General features: G+C 38.4%; 1 protein-coding gene across 1 annotated transcript in view; it reads right to left on the bottom strand.

Annotated features, from left to right (window-relative positions):
* capn1 (calpain 1) overlaps window positions 1-22,477 on the bottom strand; it is a 35,933-nt gene that overhangs the window by 12,672 nt on the left and 784 nt on the right. Inside the window, exons 2-7 of the mRNA XM_041984531.1 lie at window positions 19,137-19,795; window positions 14,822-14,891; window positions 11,897-12,015; window positions 5,219-5,352; window positions 3,607-3,775; window positions 1,461-1,544 (exon numbers count right to left, since the gene is read on the bottom strand). Of these exons, the coding sequence (XP_041840465.1) occupies window positions 1,461-1,544; window positions 3,607-3,775; window positions 5,219-5,352; window positions 11,897-12,015; window positions 14,822-14,891; window positions 19,137-19,394 (834 nt within the window). The 5' untranslated portion in view covers window positions 19,395-19,795. The remainder of the gene's footprint in view (window positions 1-1,460; window positions 1,545-3,606; window positions 3,776-5,218; window positions 5,353-11,896; window positions 12,016-14,821; window positions 14,892-19,136; window positions 19,796-22,477) is intronic.

Raw genomic sequence — 22,477 nt, 5'->3', positions numbered from 1 at the left:
TGGACCACTATCCCAGTCTGCCAGTCCAGGGGAACTGTCCCCGATGTCCACGCAATGCTGCAGAGGCGTGTCAGCCAAGACAGCCCTACAGCATCCAGAGCCTTAAGGAACTCTGGGCGGACCTCATCCACCCCTGGGTCTAAGCCACGTTCCGCTTAGCCCGCCGATACCCATCAGCTGCCTCTGGAGTCCCACAAGCCAAAAAGGCCTGATAGGACTCCTCCTTCAGCTTGACGGCATCCCTTACTGCCGGTGTCCACCAACGAGTTCGGGGGTTACCGCCACGACAGGCACCGACGACCTTACGGCCACAGCTGCAGCTGGCCGCCTCGACAAAAGAGGCACGGAACACAGCCCATTCGGACTCAATGTCCCCCGCCTCGTCCGGGACATGTTTGAAGCTCTGCCGGAGATGGGAGTTGAAACTCTTTCTGACAGAACATTCATCTGCATTTGGTGGGTAAGGTTCAAAGAAAGGGCTGGATCTTTTAAGCTTATCTTGGCCTAGACTGCCTTCAAAAGTTTGCCATATTTGGATGCCACTAGTCAAATAAAGATTTAGTAAACAGACTATTAACCCCAGACATTTATCTTAACTTTTTGGTTTTTTACTTGGTGATGATTTCGGCTGTGTTGCAGCTAGTAGCATGATTTTTTTTGCAGGTGTTTTATACTCTTGATGAATTTAGTAACCTCTGGTGACCTTTGTGGCCAAAAGTGTCCATGCAAAAAACTGCTATAAAATCATCATACAGCCTGTCAAAAATAGTCGGTCTACAATGGGAAACCAGTCGAATCTGGTGGAATCAAGTAAAAATGCTAAATATGAGCAATAAGGCCACCGGTTCGAACCTCAGGTGGGGAGGGAGGTTCAAACAGTGGCCTTTCTGTAGGGAGTTTACATGTTCTCCCTGTGTATGCATGGGTAAGATTTATTTTGTAAAAAAATTTTCATGTTTTTTTTATGTTTTTTTTTTTTAATAAACATTCAATAATTCAAATCATTTAAATGGCATTTAAAGGGTTACAAGTTTTAAAATAATTGAATGTATGGTATTTTTGAGCAGGTCTTAAGGCATTTAAGTGATTTTTTTTTAAAAAGCTAACACTACATAATAAATACAAATGGAATCAAATAATATATAATTATTTATTATATGGAAAACAATTCAGTTTTTTTAAATGACTGAGGCAGTAAATTAAATATTCATACTAGAATTTAAATGGTTAAAAAAAATTAATGGTATTTTTTAGCAGGATGGAAGTTTTTTTAAAATCATTTATTTAAAAAAAAGTTAAAAAAATATTGATGCTTGACTATTTTATAGCAGTTTTTGTGTGTAGACACTTTTGGCCATGAAGGTCACTAAAGGGTACCAAAATTTGAGGAGGGCACAAGGTTTAAATAATTTAAACCCCTTTTTAATTCTAGCTTAAAATCTTTCTTCGTTGTAGCTTACCTCATTCACAGCAGTCACAGAGTAGGCGTGTCCCTTCACCAGCTTCCTGAAAGTCACAGCCTCCGTCTCTGATGCGCTGGTGATCTGCAGGGGAGACAATACAGCACACTGAGCTGATCGGCGGTCGCTGACGCGGCTCAACACACCATGCAGAATGTGAAATCTATCACCGAGATGAAAGTCACTGGTTGTTTCAGCTGATTCATACATAGATGTGGTGCAGCATGATCAGCTGGAAAGCCAATAAACACAGCATGAATTCTTAAATGGCTTTCTGAGTTGAAGCTGTTTGCTTTGATTACATCTGCATGAGGTATTTAGAGTGCCATTTGAACATCAGCAAAGAACAAATTATGTTTAGTTAATCTCACTATGTTAGCATTTCAGTGTGTCTGGGTAGAAAAATGTTTCTTCAAACATTTCCTGCTAAAATGGCAGTTCTTCATACTCAATCTAAGAAGCACAATGATTACAGAAACTGTTCTTTACTAAGACACAAGTTCAGTGCTCCCTGTCTGCAAACACATGGTTTGCTCTAGCCGTCCTTGACACATTGTATTCTTGCCAGATCTCATTTCCCAATCTTCACTGCCCCCTCCTGGCTTTATCCCTAATCAAATTTCTGGAATTTTTATTTCCTACAGTGGCCTCTTGTTGGTACTTTTCTCGCCAATGAACAGTTGTGTCATGCTCCATAAATCTTTAGTTGCTTTGGTTGCAAAAAAGTAGTATAAAACTGACAATTTTCTATTAGATGATACAGAAAAAATCATTTAAGATTTGTTACATTGTTTTCAATAAATTAACATATAAAATGCTTACTTTTTTTTAATCATCAAATCTGATAGCATCAACATGTTTCCAAAACATTTGTGCAGGGGCATGTTTACTACTGTCTAAAATCAGCTCTTATTTTGCCAAAAATATGAAGCAGAAGCAAATGGCGGATGTGGTTTTTAAAGTGAAATGTCAGATTCTTGCTTAATGTAGCTTTTCAACTGCTCAACTACGTGGCAGCTCATCATGAATATCTTTCAGTGGGTGACTGACAGGAATGGACTGCACACAGATCATTTCAACACCTGGATGTTAATCCAAATCTTGCATAAATCTTGCTTTTGAACAGCAGTATTTCTGGTTTTTGCTCATCTATGTTTTTTTTTGCATGAAAGAGTTACATTGCATTTATGTATGAAGTGATGTAAATGGATTTCCACAACCAAATTGTGATTGTCTTTGATGAAACCCCCCAAAAATTGACCATTCATTATCATTTTTCTGCCCCCCCCGCCCTCCCCTCTCAGATCGGCAATGCAAATTTATCTGTATAACACATTTCCAGAGGTTCCTGCTTCCTTATACACATAGATTTCTTTGTTTAGTTAGGGATGCACAGATATATATATATATATATATATATATATATATATATATATATATATATATATATCACAGACACTCGGGGGTTGTTTTTCTCATTCTCAGTCCCACTGTGCTGCCTGATGTCCATGGTCCAATCACAATGGTTTTATTGGACTAAATATTCTTTTTAATGAGAAACTATTCTCCAACACAGCCTGTAGGATATACTGTAATGTCATCTCTTCATGCTGTCATGGTTACAGGTTTAGCAACTCTTACTGGGCCGGTTCTGAATCTATTGTCACTCTGATAAGATTGAGGATAAACACATTACAACTGGTTTTAATTGGCTCGTTTTAAAGCATGTATCCACATTAAAACACACATTTAACTCCAATGGTGTTCATACTTTTGGTGTAAAAACAACAAAGTATTATGGTGATAAAAACAGTTTAGTTAGAATTGTTGTGTTATTGAAAGAAGAGGCGATGCTTCCACTTGTTGGAGCTTTTTTAAAAAAAAAAAAGATCTAGTAGCATCCAATTTTAAATGATTGCAAATCTTACCATAAATGAATAAATAAGGAAGATCTAAATTATAGAATTTGATTTGTTGTTTTTGCACAATTTTCTATTAAAGTTTTTCTTTCATCCAGTCTAAGTTTAAAATGAATGTATATTCTCAGGTTGTTGTAACAAGCACATATAAAAATCCAAACTATATCTGACAAAATCTGTTTAATATTTTCTTCGATCAAAAGAGGAATGAATGTTTTAGTACTGACGTCAATGGAGCAGCCAAGCAATGATCCTCTCTCCACAGCTCTTCTGATGATGCTGTAGAGGTCTGAAGGGGCTTTCCTCAGCTCGTACATCTCCGTCACGCCGCCTGTGAAGTCCTCAAACCCTTCTGATGTACTCCCGCCTGACAGAGCTTCATAAGAGCCGTTCAACCTGGGACACAACAAGAGTTTAGGTACATGAGCAGGGTTTAATGTTAAAGCTTAAACATAAACTTTGCCATAAAAAGATCTGACTCCTGTTACGTGATGTTCCCAAGCACACAGCTCTCACTGCACTCACTGCTTTACATCATACTGAACCACCAAACATACCATTTAACTACATGTGTATAACAAAGCATCAGTCTCGCAGTTACATCACACTCATCTGGAAATCTCTGTTGAGTTGGCAGGTATGTACTTAAAAGGTATGAACAATGAGGTTCTTCACTTACACAGCTGAGAACACAGCTGTCCACTGCAGCAGCTGCAGCTTTAAGCTGATAAATCCGTTAAGAGAGCTCAAGTCATGCTCACCACTGGAGTTTTTTGGTTTTATATCCACTTTCCAGAAACCCTTAAAACTGGATATTTGTACTCTATCAGAGACAATTCATTAAAAGAAAAATCTTCAGTTACAATCAGTTTTTTAAAATTTGGCTTATTTGCAAAGAAATCCTGCCACCTAAAACTGCTTCTTGAGGAAAATGAAAAAGGTTTCTGACATATTCCCACACAAACTGAAAGTCTGTCAGAAGACTCGGCTCACGCTGGCAAAATGTTAAGAAATAATCGCTTTACGAACAATTTACACAACAACTGGGTGTCAGAGAAGGGCAGCAGAATCTGAGCCAAAGTAAAAATAAATAAATAAATAATAATAATAAGCTGCACAAATAGTCTCTGAAAGACATTTGGGTCTGGTTTTAACCATCATTTTGAGGAAGGGTTTTATGCCAGCAACGTAACTGGGTACACCGCCTTGCTAGTGTCAGGTCGGGCCTCCTTTTGACTTCAGCTGCTTTAATTCTCCATAGATTTAACAAGGTGATGGAAACATTCTTCAGAGATTTTGGTCAATTATGGGTGGGTTATTGTCTCAAAATATTACTGTCTGACAGTGTGAAGCCAAACAAGTTACAACGCTACTTGGGGACTTCTCATCCTGAACACAAAGAAAAGCCTGTTGATTACTATAGAAACTAGAAGCATTCTCAGAGCGCAGACCTACCCCAAGCTATAGGGTCACTCACCTAAGAAAAACTCTAAAAAGGCCCAACAGCCCACGCAGTATCCCCTATAATTTGAACCTTCTGAATCACCAGATTCAGAATATCAACATGATCCATGTCAAACAATGTCGGATTATAACGTCTACCATGATGTCATTGTGAATCTTTTTTTTTTTTTAGGCTAATTATTCTGGGCATTGTCGGAGTTAGAAGCTGTAATGGCAAAATTATCCCTATTTTCCTTTAGTAAAGAATCCTTAAAGAAATTCCTGGATTCAGACAGTGATTTTTTATGAAAGCCCTGCAGAAAAACTTTGAGAAAAACTGGAACATGACAAAAAAGCAACGTCCACCTTGAGATTTCCTGTTATTCTCAGTCTTACTTGGCGTAGGCCTTTTCCAGCAGCGCACTCCAGAACTCGGTTCCCTCTGCTGAGTGGACAAACAGCAGCTTTCCATCCTTCACTGGCAGCCGATCATCAATCACCACATCTAACCACTCACCAAACTGCCAGAACTGCAACAGCGAGCAGAACACATGATATGTGATTAATACATAATAATACATAATACATGATTAATATTACACGTAAGGTTTAATGTTCCTTTAGGAGGTCTGTGATGGTTTTAGTGCCTCATTCTGTAACGAACTTTGCCACAAAAATAAAAAAAGGATTTTTACACTTTTTAAAATACTCCTTTAACAGTTAAAATATGTATTTGGATTGATTCCAAACCAAAGTAATATCAAGCTGTAGGAAACCATTTTGGTCAAAGATAGAAAGAAAATGCCTAACTTATCAGTGAGGTAGGAGATACAGATAAAGCTCAGAGCAAATGATACAACACTCACATAAGGTTAGGGGAAAAGAAAAAAAAAGGAAATCATATATAAAATAAAATAGAAAAATAGATGCAATAAAAAATACACAAAACTGATTTAGTTACAGATACATCAGATGTATAAAGGAATTAGTTTAGTTAGCATCTACTTACAGATTCAGCACAATTTTAATTGGTTTAAAATACAATATAGTAGTTGTTGTTATCACAATACAACTGTGATTTAACCTAATCATTTAAAATACATCATAGCTAAACCCATAAATACAAGTCTTTTTCCAAATATGATTTGTTTGTCCCTCACTTCAAGAGGGGAGTGGTGTCCAGCAGGGGGCAGCAGAGACCAACTCGGTCAAAAGCAGAAAGGAAGAGTTAGTGCTGGATTGTATTGGCTGTGGACAGACTCCAAATTCCCCAACCTTAACAAGAAACAGCAGCTGAACATCTGTCTGAGACATGCATGTAATCTAAAAATCTATTCAGATTACTTTGCATCGTAAATTAAATATAATGATGTATATTGAACAGTTAGAAACACTTGCAGTGCAGATCTAGCTCAACTTGTTACACACTTCTCTACTTATTTTCCAAAGTGCTCAATCTTGTGGCCAAGGTGTAAATTCTGCTGTGAAGATGTGATATGGCTTCAAGCACGTGCTGCAGGAATGCATTACCCATCAGCCAGAAACTAAGCTACTAAGTACTCACTGCACAAAAGAAGAAAAACAAAGGCTGAAATGTTGTTTTTGGAGGCTGCAGAGTCCTTGAGGCGGAAACGCAATGTGATAGAGGAGCTAATAACTCTGGATGAGAGGAAGAGTGTGAAGGAAGTTGCAGGACTGCCTCATGGCAACTAAAAGTGCAGCATAAGTGTGTGTGTGTGGGCATCTAGTTTCATACCAGAGCGTTTGACCCGGGCTGATGTGTGTTATGTGACTTTACAGAGTTCCAGCCTTTTATGTTTTAATGCGCAGCAGAAATTCTGCACACCCTGCAGAGCTGAACAAATCCACTTCTGGGTGGAGCTGTCACAAAAGAAAAAACACTAACCAATAGACTTAATTTCAGGCTTGCCCTCAACAAACATGCGCACACAAAGGCAGCTTGGTGGTAGCAACACCCCACTCACTGACAGAAGTTAACTCTTACAACATCCGTGTCTTAACTTACAGTTTCCTTATCTTCAAACTTGAGAAACTCTCATACATTTCAACAAACTGTCAGGCTTCCCTGCACAAAATGTGAGCTTTACTAAGAATATCATAAAGTACATTTCCCCAGTTTCATTTGTTTCTGACTGACACGGCTAAGATTGTCTGCTTTATTATTCATTCTTCCTCTTTATCTGCCATACTTGTTCACACAGACTCTCCTGCTTAAACGGATTATGATCCCCCCAGCCGACACCCATATTAACATTCTGGGATGACTCATTCAGGTCTGGGTAATTTATCCTGAGGCTACAACGACATAAACACATACAAAGGGAAAATTCTAGGAAGACTAAACACATAAGAACAGTGAGGAGCAGAAACAGTGTTGGAACCAACACCACTGAATGAGGATGAAACTAAGATCGCATGCGTTAAAACCACAAGATGAAACTAGGGCAAGACTGATACGTATTTACAAGCCATTCAGCTTTCATCTGTGTGCATTTAACACATGCATGCATTTAGAGTCCTTTTAGAGCAAACTGAAGTATTATTTCCACTCATTTTAGCAAAGCAACAATGGACAGCTGAACACACGTCTCTGTAATGATTCACCAGCACCAGAAGACTTGTGCAAAATGGGAGCTGTGTGTGTGTGATGGCATTTATTGATCCATTCATATCAGATGAATCAACGCAACAGCCCGGAGCAGAAAGGACTTCAATCCATCTCCCTCAAAGATGCTTAAAAAACTTGACCAACAATGCTTTAATTTATGTATTTACAGATTGATTTTACTGAATTGTGTGAACGGTACATGTTATGTGTGAAGAACATGCAGCTGCTGTTAGTTTTCTATGTTAATCTGCCTGTTTCTGGTCTAACAGCTTTCATGAGTAGTCAGCCTGACATCAGAGATCTCTGATGAATATTGGCTCTGTGTGTGTATTTGCATGCATATAGTATGTGACTCAGATGTGTGAGAGCAACAATCCCCCAACAGTCTGTGTATGCGGCATCAAACAAATTAGCTCTGAGTACGCTATGACCCAGCAGGCAGAAATGGGGAGAGAAAATGTTTTCTCTTGTTTACTATTTAAAGTGTATCGGGATAACAGGGATAAATTGAGATTTTGTTTGCAGTCTCTTTGAACTCTATTATCACAGCTAATTAAGAAGGTTCCTCACAAAAGAAATATCGACATTTCCTTCAGTATTGTAGGAACTTTGGCAGAAACACAGGAGATAAGTTTTTATCAGATCTAATCTGCAGGCTAGATAATAAGATCCCTTGACAGACACTCCCCCTACACTCCTCTGTGTGTTGTAATAAACAGAATAAAACAACACAACTCAGTAAGAACTGACTTCCTCTTTTGTGGTCATAGTTTCACTCATGTGCCTTTTCCCTAACACTACTACTACTGCAATGCTCTGGCATATATATCACTTAACATCGTTACCAATTTGATGGGTTTTACAACAGATTTAGCAACTGGTCGTACCACCACAGCCATTTTAATCTCTTTAAAAAACAACTAGTAACTAATCTCAAATCTTTTTAGGATAAATATCAAGAAAAGAGTCACCAATATTGCCCTGCTATAATCTGGTTGTCTGTTGTGTGTTGGCAAAGCAGGATGATGAGTAAAATGTTGCGTAGCGAAGTGTTGTTTATGAAGTTGTCACCTCTTAGCAGAGCCTTTGTAAAAAAAAAAAAAAGATCCCATTCCCACTGGGAAGAGCAAACTCTTAGTTGTTTTAATCCATGCTAAGTATCCGTCCAGGTAGGGGTGGGATTTTTTTTTATTTTTGTTTGACCGACTAGGATTTTACCATAATATAAAAGCAAGAAAAGGGGCAGACACACTAAAGACAGTGAGTGTAGTGGCACAGTAAGCAGAAACGGGGGAACTGAATTTAAACGCAGGTGTGCTGGGATAAAGTGAAATAAGCAGAAAAATTACTTTTTCATTTGTTGGCTGTGGTTCTGTATTTAGTTGTTAATTTAAATATTTCATTTAAATGTTAAATAATACAATATTTAGGAGGGTTTTTGTAAAGAAAAAAATAATGTAGAAAAATAAGGCTTTTATGACAATTAAGCATTTCTTTCTAACACAAACTATTCATAATTGCTTATTACACTAGAATAGAACGCTCTGAGTGATCCTAAAAGAAAAGCCATAACAGCCGGTGCTTCTATGGAGCCAAACCATAAGAGAATCTCTGAAAAGAGCCAGACCTCCTATCACTAAAGCCTGGTACACACAAAGATTTTTTGGCTATTTTTGTCCTGATTTTGCCTCTTCCCGACCACGGACGGCAAACGCCCAATAATCCTGACTCTTATGAGATTTTTCTGTCCAATCATCATGTAGTCTGTGGTGTGTTACGAGCAGATTTGTCCTGATAATCTGCTCCGAAACAGGTCATAGCCGACAATCGGAAATATCGAACATGTTCAATATTTCAGAGCCGATTTCTGAGGAACGCCGACAACTCGTGCATTGTGACTGCGTGGATGGTGACGTGGTAAGGAATGTAGCCAATCAGAGAGCGAGCTGGAAGTAGAAGAACAAGGAAGTAAATAAAGTCCGTGTTCATGCCGTCTCCAGTCTGTTATTTTTTCAGTTCTGGCTTTTTCTGTTCACAGCAGTCCCAAGACCACCATCATTCCCTCGTCCTATATATCCCCTTCCACGCGGTGTGTTGTGTTTTCCGGTTGTTACTATGTTTCTTCTTCCTCGTTTTTTTGCCGGTTGTTGCTATGGTTCTTCTTCTATGTTTTTGTTAGATTACGTTTGGTCAAGTGAGATGTCCGGCTCGGAGGACTAGATTCTCACTTGCGGGACAGCATCATCATGTGTGTGTTGTTCTGTGATTAGATTATCGGAGCACACCACACACAGTATGATCAAAACTGTTAAATGCCTGATTTTTTATTTTCACGTGTGAGGTCTCGACCTAAAAAAAAAAAAAAAAACACTTATAAGATTAAAAAAACTGTTATGTGTGTACCAGGCTTAAGGTAGTGGGCTAAGGAAAACTAAGCTGCACTGCTAGCATAGCAGTGCTTAAGAAAGCTAAGAGCAGAGAGGTGGAACAGTGTCACTGATGTCTGAGACATTCTGCCATATCTAAATTATTATCTGAGTGATGATCATACATGTCAATACAGGCTGTACGACTTGAGTTAACAGTGGTTTTACCAGATGACACAGATTTTTGGGGATTTTTGGATTTTCCAGACCAGGGGTGTCCAGCTCTGGTCCTCGAGGACCACAATCCTGCAGGTTTTAGATGTATCCCTGCTCCAAAACCACCAGACTGAAATTAACGAGTAATTGTGTAAAACTTAATTGGCTGTTGGATTCATTTCATTTGAGTCAGGGGTGTTGAAGCAGGAAACATTTAAAACCTGCAGGACAGCGGCCCTCGAGGACCGACTTTGGACCCCCCTGTTCTAGACTAATATAGCACACTAAAGAAAACTAAAGGTATGAAGGTTTACAAAGGACAACAATTCTTTATATATACCAAAATGCTAAGTGTGAAGCTAGCTAGGAACCAAGCCATTAAATGTGGCAGGCTGTAAAGTTTACCTTGTTATGGACATGACTACATTGAACCCAATTAAACTAACATTACTACTAATGAAACAAAACCATAAGTCAGATCATTCAGAAATAATCCACTTACATTTTCCATTAGTCTAGATCAAATCTCTTAACGATTGTATAGTGTTTTATGATTAAATAATTTAATTAGTCAACAAAAATTTATGAACAATAAAAACCCATATATATTAAAGAAGTTTATTAAAAATCCTGTGGCAGCCAGCTGTGGATTTTGTCCCCTGGAAGGGTCAGTATCCAGTAACCTTTGTGTACAAGAAACCATGGCCACCTGTATCTGTCATAAAATAAATATTTAAAAAGCCATGAGCTAAGTTAAATAAACCTAAGAAGGATAACTGCGGGACACATGAAAGTTCCCAAGAATATAATGGAGCAACACATGCAAAATGGAAAGCCTGACAGTGTAAGCCATGACCATAATATAATTCCTGTCTAGTGTAGGAATGATCTTCTATGTTGTTCACCTGTTCACTGGTTTCAGAATAAAAAGGTTTATGAGCTGGCCAACACCTGCGTCACTGCCCCACTGAGCAACTACTACAGTCATACATTTGCATGTGGTTTCCTGTGTGTACTGAGTATTTGGTTAAAACCCAAAGCAGCAGCTGCTGTCTGTTGCCAGATGAGGATCAGCAGGTAAAGAATAAAGTCCGGTGTAAATTTTACAAAACTCAAAACCACAAATCCGTCCCATTGCAGGAATATTTAATCAGAAACTCTGTGAAAGAATAGAAGTCTGAAACTAGCATATCTACACAATTTCACCATTTATATGCATTGGTGGGCGTGGTTTCTATGCCTGCTAGGTGAGGACCCGCCTATTTGCATCTGGAGAGAGGGGCTGTGGGGTTTTTAAAATTTTTACTGGTCCTTTTGCTACTACATACCGCAAGCAATGTCAGTCCTACTGCTTTACACCATTTCTACCTGCTGCTTGTATCTTGCTCATTTAAAGCATTATACTTGCTTATTAATTGGTAATACTCAAAAACAGAGTGGAATATAATAATAGGGATGGTTACAACAAGTAATACCATTCAGCACTAGCGGATAAATGTATCAGTGAAGACGTGGTGAGAGCGCAGCTGCAGGTCTTAATGAAGCTGTCATCGCTCTTTCTGTTAGCTAGGAAATCTCTGACAACTTGTTTTACCTCCTGTGCTGCAAGTAATCCAGCACTGTGTTGCATTAAGTAGGTGCAAAAACATGAAGCATTGACAGACGTAGGATGCACCAGAGCTTCTATGAAACAGCCTGGATCTTGATCTAAACAAGTCAAACATGTCGTTTCTATTTTTTTATTATTTTAGCGCTCCACTTCAACTAACAGATAAGAAATTTGTTGAATCGATTTTTAAGGAGTCTGAAGCAAAACACAATGTGGAAACATGGAAAGGTTGAGGAATGAAGCAACGCTGTTACCTGGAAGTGGAAGATGCCGGCATACCCCTGCTGGAAGTTCTGCCCCTGAGGAACCACTCTGCGGAGGAGGTTGTCGTTTAAGGTCAGCGAGGCGATAGCTGCGAGCAGCCAGCAGTCCCCTGAAAATTAAGTCAAACTGATTCATATTCCTGCATCAGACCTGAATGGTCCAAGTTTAACTCCCTCTCATAACAAACACAACAGTGTGTTAACATGTGTGACAGCAGGACGCTGGCCACCAAAACAAAATAATTCCATTGATTACATCTGCCAGTATTACTAAACTAAAGAACTTTTTCCCTTAATCTCATTATTAATCTAAATGTCCATAACCAGTAAAGGTATATAAAGCTAACTCCTGTTGCTACGATTGGACGTCAAGCTGAATTGGAAGAAACTTGTAAAACTGGAATTCATTCAACAGCAGGACAGTGAAGGCAATACTCAGAAACTGTGTTTGCATAAGATTTGTCTTCTTAGAAATGGGAGAGGCTTTGGACTTAAAATTAGAGCCAAAACAAAATCACAATGATTCCATGTTTCTAGTAATTAACTATGGGTTTGATCCACAATAGTCACTCCCATTATATTGTTTTGCTTAATGTTTCTCTAATGGAGCATAGAGAAGCTCCCCCTCCAACAGACGGTTTCTTTATGAGAGTCATAACACATGCATTTTTATTGTCTTATTGTGTTGTTCTCATATCAGTATGTTTTAAATATTGATGTTATTTCTAACTATTATAACATCCTAATGAAGAAGAAACAAAATGATTGTACTTTGAGTGTTGGGTTATTTTGCTAATATTTGTCTCAGTCTATTTTAAAGAACTTATTAAAGCTTGACGTTCTCATACGAAAACCCACGGCAATGGAAAAGACTGTAAATACAATTGTGGTGTTAAATTATAACACAGTGACGACCCATTTTTGTGGTTATTTTGCAATAAGGGCGGCAGTGAGATTTGGCAACAGGAGATGTTGTAGACAGAGCTACTAAAAAAAGATGGAAAGCAGCATTGTTTAAAATGCGAGGCAGATAAAATACAAGGCCTAAGCGCTGTACATCTCAGGCTATAATCTGTTTCTGGTACTTATTTGTCATTTCTATAGTTAACAGCAGATAGATTCGACTTACTGCAAGAGCTCAGTCTTCTAAAGTTTTATATTTCAGGATAATATGGAAATCATCGGGTCCTTAACTGGTCTTTAAATGAAATCAAATACAACCTCAGATAAGGTGTGTACAGTGTTAATTTTAAATTAAGAATCCTCCATGATTCAGTGGATTTTAAAACCACCTTTAGTCACAATAACTTGAAGATATTTTCTCTCCAGCCCACTCTTCTTTACAACATGGCTTCAGTTCGTTGGTGTTTGCAGCCATTTGTTCAAACACAGCTCTCTTTAGATCCCATTAAAGCATTGCAACTTGGTTTGGTTCAGAACATGTTTCTTTCTTTTTTAATTATTCTGTTGTAGATTTTGGAATTTACAATTAACTCTGTAATTTAGTTTACAAGGACAAATGTTTTATCTATCAGACTGAAATCAATCTGACATGTTTACACGGATGCTGGATAAAGTGACCCGATCAGGTGTATTTACATGATGGACAGATTTAATATGACCATAACGCTTCTGACATGCCCAAAGTTTTTCTTCTTTTTGTTTTATTTCAAACCTTTTTACTGTTGAAATGCTCAGTAATTCTTAACTCTTTCAGTTTCTAACAAAAACGTACCCGCCACAGTCTAGATTTTTTATTTTTTTTAAGTCTTCCCTGAAACTCATTACGTCACGTATCCCCCACATGGTTCAAGCATGAGCAGAAACAATATACACTACAGAAATTATTTAAATGAGTGTATACATGGTTATTTTTCGTGAAACCCTTTAAAAACACCCCCTCTATCGGATTGAAGATCCTTTTCGATCAGATAAGCTAAAATGTTAACATGAAGCATTTGTATCTTGACTGGACGTTCAATCGGATAAAAATTGCTCCATGTAAATGCAGCTAATGTCTGCAACGTGACCCGGTCCAATGACTGATAAACAAGCCCAAATTACTATTGATGCACGCTGACAATCATACCTGCACTAAATTTAGAATCAGCTAATGTACACATCTTTTAAGAGTAGGAAGAAAAAAAACCATTTGAACGTGCCAGAACTAACCTAAACACATCTTGTTTTGGAGGGATTAAGAAAAAGTAAAAACTGCCTTATTATGTGAGCTATGTAGATTTTCTAACCACTTTCCTGTTTCAGTCTTTATGCTAAGCTAAGCTAGCTACCTACAGTATTAGCTTCAGCTTCATGTTCATATTAGTGGAGATTCTCCTTTCTAACCTTTGTGTTAAACAATTTCATAACTACTTCTTCAAGTTCTGTTTAAAGAGACAGCTGGCTGATACATGACATATTTTCAAGTCTCAGACGTTTTAAAGGAAAGATTTTTATGATCAGTCAGCACCGGAAAATGTTTTAAAAAGCTTTCTTTCATTGCAAATATCCCTCATTCAAATAACAAATCTGTAACAATTTAACATCACTGAACAAGTTTTCCTAACCCAACCTAACCTAACACTGATTAGAAACATGTGGTGCTGTGATAATGGCTTATTGTTTCATTAAAACAGTAATATTTCTACTTGTTATTATCCCAGCGGCAGTGATTCAGCATCTTTACTAGCTCATGTTATCTGGCACTCTGTAAAGGAAAACTTTAATGATCTATGGCTTACCCCCAAGCTCTCCCAAAACTTGGCAGACTTCACCAGCTAATTACAAGCTATTGCTACGGTCAGCAGTTTTTTCTTATACTTTTAACCAGATTGCAACTCAAGTATTTCCCTCGTCCTCTCCTTTACGAGCAGAGTCACACAGTTAGCAGTTGGGAAGTTGCCCAGTGGGACTCACCCAGAGCTCCCTGGCAGATATCCGTGCGAGTAGCTCCATCTACGATGAACTCAGGCCGCTTGCAGAACTCCTGTCAGGAACACGCAAACATGAAGAAATAGACACATTAGCACTTTTCTTGCCCTTGGATGCACATTTTTTCAGACATGTCCTTCCATCACTTAACTACAGTGCCCACACTGAGCTGACAACACATGGTTTCATTACATTTAAAGATGAAAAAGCATTAACAACGTTCAAATTACCTGCGTAATATACCATTGCCTGTCTCCTGATGCAAAAATACATATCTAAAGGCACAGAGTTTACGTGTATATGTTTAAAGAAGTCTATTATTTGACAAAAATACAATTCTGGGAGGAGGATCTCCACCATCTGTTTGAAGAAAGCCTGGATATAAACACATTGATCTTTATTTTTATGCCATTCTGTACTTTTGAAATATATTTCTGACTATCATAGTGAATTTATAACAACAGAACTTCCTAAATACTACACAACGGATCTTTAATGATCCCATCTATGTTTCCATATACTGTATTTCTTTTAAAGATTTATCCTTTTTTAATGGCACTCCAATGTCTTGATGGTCTGTATTTAACCAAAGTATTTAACATAAACGTGGAACAAAAAGCAAGAAGAGTTGTGTTTTGTGAATATATTTGGTGAATATTTTTTTTCTTTTAAATGCTTTTTGGCAATAAATATTTTAACACTCCTCTTGATAATCTGATTAATTAATTTATTTATTTACTGTTGAACTGAATTATGGATTCTATGTAATCTTGCTGGACCTGACCGGAGGTGACAGAAAAAGAAGACAGCAAACAGAAGCAAAAGGGAATGCAGAAAGAAGAAAGGAGACAAAAACATCACAGACAAAAGGGAACAACCCTTCAATCCACATTATCACCAGACAACAAACTGCTGCATTTGTACATAAACACACCAGCAAATTTTCTACAGCTTTTACAGAAAAACAGAGCTGCTAGTCATTAAGAGTTCTTAAATAATAAACAAATCAAAAAGACATATCATGAAAGTAGCACAACAACAACCAAAGTACCAGATACAAACTAACAGATAAAAAAAATATATATATATATATATATCTTGGTGTATAAACCCACTGGACAACTCAGTGACTGTCAGCATGCTGAATATGAGGAATAAGGAGTGATCAATGATGAGGAGTGATGAGTGAGATTGTGCAAATGCGACCACGCCTCTACGGAGGCTAGAGGCAGACCAGGACAGCCCAGAGTACCGCGCCATCGGCAGCAAAACCCCAGAGCACAAACCCAAGCTACCCCGTCCCAAAGACAACCCCAGTCCCACCCGGAGGGTGGCAGAGGAGAGCCCCAGCCAGAGCCCCCCATGGTCTTGGGGCACAGGCCCCAGTGGGGCCAGCACCCACCCCAATGTTCCAGCCTCACACCACCAGGTCTCACCTAACCGCATTATGCTGGGAGCGAGGCCACCATGCACTACATGGCACGTCCCCCCCCCCCCCCCCCCCCCCCCCCCCCCCCGATGCTGTTTGTATGTTGTGTTTCTTGTGTTTCTTGTGTTTTGGTGTCTAAGTGCAATTAAAAGTGGGATATAAGTCCAGAGGCTAAACATTCCCTCATAAAATTCCCTCATCAAATCAAAATAGGAAATTTTGGTTATAAGAACAAAGCTTAATTATCATATTCTTTCTAAAACATGTCTTACAGATGATAAATGCATTAATGTTTGATGTTTTCATTTATGTAATGTATTGTGTGCATATACTTTATTAATAAATTTATTAAATAGTCTACAGAGATAAAATTTAAAATGTCATGAAAAACAGATCCACAATATAGTTTACATATCTCAGTATTTCACGCTTTACTGAGAGCCATCTTTTACTCAGCATAATGTGCGTGACAAACCCCTCATGAAGCTATAAAAAGAAATTCTACATCCCCCCCATGCCCCACAAAAAAAGAAACACAAACCATAAGACACATGGTTGAATTCACTGAAACACAAAGCATCACACACAAGCCCAAGCTCTCACACACGGCACAGATTTTATGAGGGAAATGTGACTTCTACAACCACTTTGATGCAGTGTAAATATTACATATCCTGTCATATCTTAGGAAGCATCTAACTTTTTGGGATTTGAAGCTTCAATAAGCTGACAACCGCACAGAGGTCAGTTGCATATTCACACACATTTACACTAGGTACTTAACAACAAGCCCAAATGGAAGCTGCAAGACGTGCTAAGAGACTGCAGGCACTCAGACGATCACACAACTCTGGGAGCTATAAAGGTCACGACGACTCGTCCTGGTATTGCAGGACTGTCACAGTACATGGGAGCAAGCTGTCTTCAGGGCTGCTGTGAATAAGACAGCGCCACTTTGTTCTCAGCTATAAGGTAGGGATGTTCCGAAACCTGAGGTTTAGATGTCTGCCGATACCGAATACTGATCCGATACCTGTGTTATATTATTTAGATCTCTATTAAATTTATCATTTAAATAAGTTATATTTATTATAGACTTCGATGTATGATATTTCTGTTATTATCATTTAATGGCCTATACTGGTGAACTTAAAAAACACCAATTAACACATGAAAACAATGATTGCCACAGAATAAATAACTTCAATTCAAAAATCTTGGAATTGGACTTACAGTAAACATTTTCCACGATGGACATGGACTCCTCATCCAGGACAATAAATTAATGTATAAATACATGTATGTATGTGTATATCTATACATGTATGTGTGTATGAATATATAGACAGATATTACCTGCTTGCATACTTCCATTACCCTGCCGCTGTTTTGCTAGTGGGAATTTCTAATGACGTCAAATTGCTGACATAATGCTAATGCTAAATGTTAGCACAACAATGACAGAAGTGCAGCTGCTTCACCGTCTACCAACTCACAACAGTCACACAAGATTGTGCGGTAGTGTTAGGGGGTTGGCAGGAAAAAAAAATTATGATTCTGTTTCTGTGGTATCGGATGGAGTTTTTGACAGAAATACTTGCCAATCCCGATCCCCTGACTTGGCAAGATTGGCAAGTATTTCCAATTCTAATATCGGTATCGGCCCAACTTTACTATGAAGAGAACTCTGGTGTAATGAAGTACGCTGCGTTGACAGCAAGGCCCAAAGAGAAACAAGGAGAAGAACTAAACAGAGGAAGAAAAAAAAAAGGTGAAGTCTGATGAGAAGAAATACATGATACCCTCTTTCTAACTTCCTAACTTAAGATTAAATTTACCACTCTTTCCTGTCTGAAAGTGTAGTTGCCTGGCAACAGTTCAAAGTCTGGTCTGTGAGGAGGGGTAATAAAAAGCTCAAAAAAAACCACACAGTTCTCACCGCACAGCTGCCATCATCTGTTTACTCATTACAAACAGCAGCATCTGTTCTTCCTTTGCACGTTTCTGAAGTCTTGAAAGCCCACGCCTGCTTTTCCAGTGATCTTCATTTTAAATAATCACATGCTTTACAACTAATTTTTTATTCTTAGTAGCTGCTGTCTTAAGGAATTTTCAAGGAGACATCAGCCATTTAATTTAAATTTTTTAACTTATAAATATAATTGTTAACAAATATTTTTATATAGGTACTAAATTATCTTAATTAAAATAAGTTTCTGTGTGTTGATCTCACAAGATAATTACAAGCTGTGTGTATCTAATCAAAAAATATCCCAATAACTTGAGTTATCACGATATTTTTAGCTTAGTCATTGACTACCTTCAAAGGCGTTGACGATTCCAGCAATGTGACCTAACAAGACAGCTGCAGCACTAACAGGTGCATGTGTCCCACCTTCTCCTCCTTCCCTAGAGGCATCATCTGCAGCTGGATAAAACTCAGTCCGACTCAACCTTACCTTACCATTTTATGTGTGTTAGGTTTTTGTCTGGTGCAGATGTTTTCTTGATGTTTTACAAAGTGCACAAAATTAAAGAGGTTACGTTTGGCTGAGCTCTAGTAGCCTTTCTCAAAGATAAACTTGTGTAAAATACTTGCTTAGTGACCCAGTGGTCCACCACGGTTCCTCTTTGACTGGGACGTAGAAGTTTTGAAAGCATCTGTGATGCACTGAGCATCTGTGTTGTTCTGCATGAAATATGATCCATGGTGCTCAACATTTCTCTCATTATATAGCTGTTTAGGTCATTTGGTTCACTGATCTCAGCCTCAGTGTCTGAATAAATTAGAAAGTGTGACTATTGGTTGAAATTACAAGGTTGAAGTTTGTTTTTTTTTTTTAATAGTACAGGTTACCCTCCATTTCTTACCGTTGGCCTCATCCAGCGGACTCCTTGGGTCTTGGAAGATCTGGGTCCAAGCTCATTGAATCCCAGAGATGACGCAGAGTTAGTGAACAGATTATCCTCAAACAGTCTCCCACTTTGGAGGTACTGGGCTCTCAGGGACTCGTAGTCCTGACCCAGAAACTTCACAGCGTTGTGGTTCTGCCCCAGCCCGTCATCACGATCCCACTGGCTCCTCAGCTTTGCGGCCATGCCCGTGGCAAAAATCTGTGACTCTACCATCCTGAGTTTGGGTAGTTAACAGCGTAGAAACAGTTCTTGCTCTCAATTGGATGTTTGCTTTTTTGGGGGGGGGGGGGGGGGTGGGGGGAGGCACAATAAGATATTAAGATGTGTGAATAATTAACAAGGCAGCTGTGACCTATTGCATCAACAGCTTTTACAGAGAGAACTGCTTCAGCACTTATGCAAATGGGATAAAAGCATGTAATGGTGTTAAGGCTCAATCATAAATTAGAGAGAAACACCAGTCTTCATTAACTATTAATAAGACTTGGTTCGGCTACAGCAGGTGCTTAAAATTCAATCATAAACACAGGTAGAGCTTAGGTTGTAAGGAGGGGCACATCCAGATACCAGGCTGCAGAATGTCAGACTGCACCTTTCCCTCTGGCTGCTGAAACCTGAAGACAGATTTAAAAAAAAAAAAAGAAAATGAGAAAATATGCAGAAATGCAAGTCCATGCACAACCCTGAACACACTCAGTAGTGCGGCTTCTATATGCACATCTAGGGTTTATAAGTCAAACAAGCCCTCCCTTTTTCTTTTTCCTTCAGCCCTATGCATGTATTCTTGCTATACATAGAAAAGGGATTAGACACAAAGAGCACATCAGCACTACTTCTGCTAAATGTGCACAAAACGTCTGTCAGGAACAAACTATATGCGATGTTTGATCAGGTATTAAAAAAGCAGGATAGTAACTGTGCCGTGTAGTTACATTGCACACGGCTGACTTGTGCTTTTATGAGACTCCTGATGCACAATGAAGGCATCATGACACCTAGAACAAGCAAAAGCCCTCTCCCACTCTTTAATTAAGCAGCAGAGTAAACTGTCATTAATGCCCCCAAACCTCCTGACAGAACTGGAGCTACACAGAGAGTTCATCTCAGTTTGTCTTTGTCTTTCCATTCTTAGATCTCTTTCTCTGTCAAACAGAGAAACAGATGTCTATTTTTAACATAGCTTTTTTTTCTTTTTGCAAGTCAGTTTACATTTTAACTTCCTCAACTCTCCAATATCTGAACTCTTCCTGTGACATGACTCAACTGTCAATCGCAGCAGAAGCCAAACAGAAAGCAGCTTCAACTTTACTGGTTCCTCAGACAAATACAAAATATAACAAACAACAAATAAGAATAAATAAACTAGACACTTTTTTCTCTCATGTAAACCAGTGTGCAGAGCGTGATTGCTCTCCTACTGGACTAACCGAGACATTAAACGTGTTTTATGTATGAGGAGAATTTGTGTTGAGTATCATGAATATTTCATGGTAACCTGTCTTGAAAAACTAAAACTAAATCAATCATGCAAAATAAAAACTTGAAACCCACCAGCCAAAAGATGGGGATGCAAAATGGATCGGCTTTAAAGGAAAATGGAAATGACCTCTGCAGCTGCTGTGACCAGCTGACTATATATGTAGCGTGACAGATTGTAGCAACATGCTGCTGTGCTGCAAACTACAGAACAGGTACTCTGCATGCTTATTTTTATTTTAACCTACTTCAATGATAGGCATTAGTAGAGAGCATGGGGTAAAGAGCTATAGCCGTTGCATTGATATAATTTCTAGAGTATAATATGTTCTTCTAACATTCCCATCATGTGGTGGTTTTATCTCTGCTGAGTGTTATCTGGGTGAACTCTGCCCAACAGGATTTCAATCTGAAAACAATGAATATTTTATTTTCTCTCACGTGAGAAATACACACACACACACACACACACACACAGAGCCTCCATTTTAGTGCAGGTAGTGACATTTATAAGAAATGACAAGCAGTAAACTACAAAGTCATACTTATAAGGTAAGTAGAATCCTCCAGCAGCTTGAGTCCAACTACACATTTCTTCCCCTTAGAAAGCCAAAACATGTCAATAGTGTTCAACTAAACAGCAGCCATATGCAACTAGTATGATCACAACAGTTTAGTACCTTGTATTGCAATTTTTCTAACCCGAGTCATGCTCACATGTCCTTTTCAGAGCAGAGGCTTTCGCCTGCAGTCCTTCTGCAATAAGTCGTACTTGTCCAGTGTTTTTCTAATTGTACTGTCATCAGCTTTAACATTTAATATGCTAGCTGGAAGCTGCAGAGTCAGAGATGTAGCTCTTGGGGTTGTTGTTGCAGTTTAACTGAGCAATGGTTTGACTCTGGCTCTCTATAGGTACATGTGATTTCATTTCTTTTTTATTGTTTTATTGAAGGATCATAAATAGGGTATACTTTTAATTCCATTTCAGTGGTTTTATTTGGTGATTTTATAGTTTTTTCTTTTGAGAACCCGTCTGTAAACAAAGTTTTTTTTATCAGGGACAAGTTATTAATGACGTCACTCGATTATAATAGTTTGTACAAAACATTTCTGCATTTTTGGCTTTTGTTAAATAAATAAATATTTTGATAATATTTCATATTGATAACATTGTAGACCTCTATACTCTTGTCTTACGTGTAACAAGGCCTGCAAATGTGTTAAATGTGTTATTATTTAAACATGACTTTCAACATTTTAAAAACAATTCATGTCACTTTTAAGAGATTTGGGTTAGATTTAGTAGACTTTGAAGTGTGGATTGTGGATTCTACTGTGCAGATGTTAATATCCTAACCAGAATATTCAGCATCACATGTTTCCAAAAGAACATCTAAATGAACCTAACAACTAAGGAAATAAAAGCTTGAGCAACGAAATGTTTACAGGAAAAAAAGATGCAAGATTTCATGAAAAGAACACCACTGAGAAACACTGAGCTGGATCAATCAAGCTTCCGGCTTTCGCTGCAGCCGGTGGGCAAGGGAACACTGCGTGAGAAGAATGGATTCAGTAAGCACCATCAAAGTCTAAGAAGAACTAGAAGCATTTTGGAAGGAAGGGGGCTGAAAATCCTTCAAACAAGGGATGTCAAAACTTTTGCATACCATTATAGCATTGCAACAGCATCACTGTGGGAAGACACGAGTCACGCAGAAATAAAATGCATTACTGTTTTCTGCTGATGCAAGTCTAAGTTCTGTGTTTTAGTGGTTTCCTCCTCCAGACGCGATAAGTCGCTGTGGTTGTGTGAAGGGTGT

The sequence above is a fragment of the Melanotaenia boesemani genome, chromosome 5 (genome assembly GCF_017639745.1).
Source record: "Melanotaenia boesemani isolate fMelBoe1 chromosome 5, fMelBoe1.pri, whole genome shotgun sequence".
Taxonomy (NCBI): domain Eukaryota; kingdom Metazoa; phylum Chordata; class Actinopteri; order Atheriniformes; family Melanotaeniidae; genus Melanotaenia; species Melanotaenia boesemani.
The sequence above is the reverse complement of the archived record's forward strand: the minus strand, read 5'-3'. Positions and strand labels throughout refer to the sequence as shown.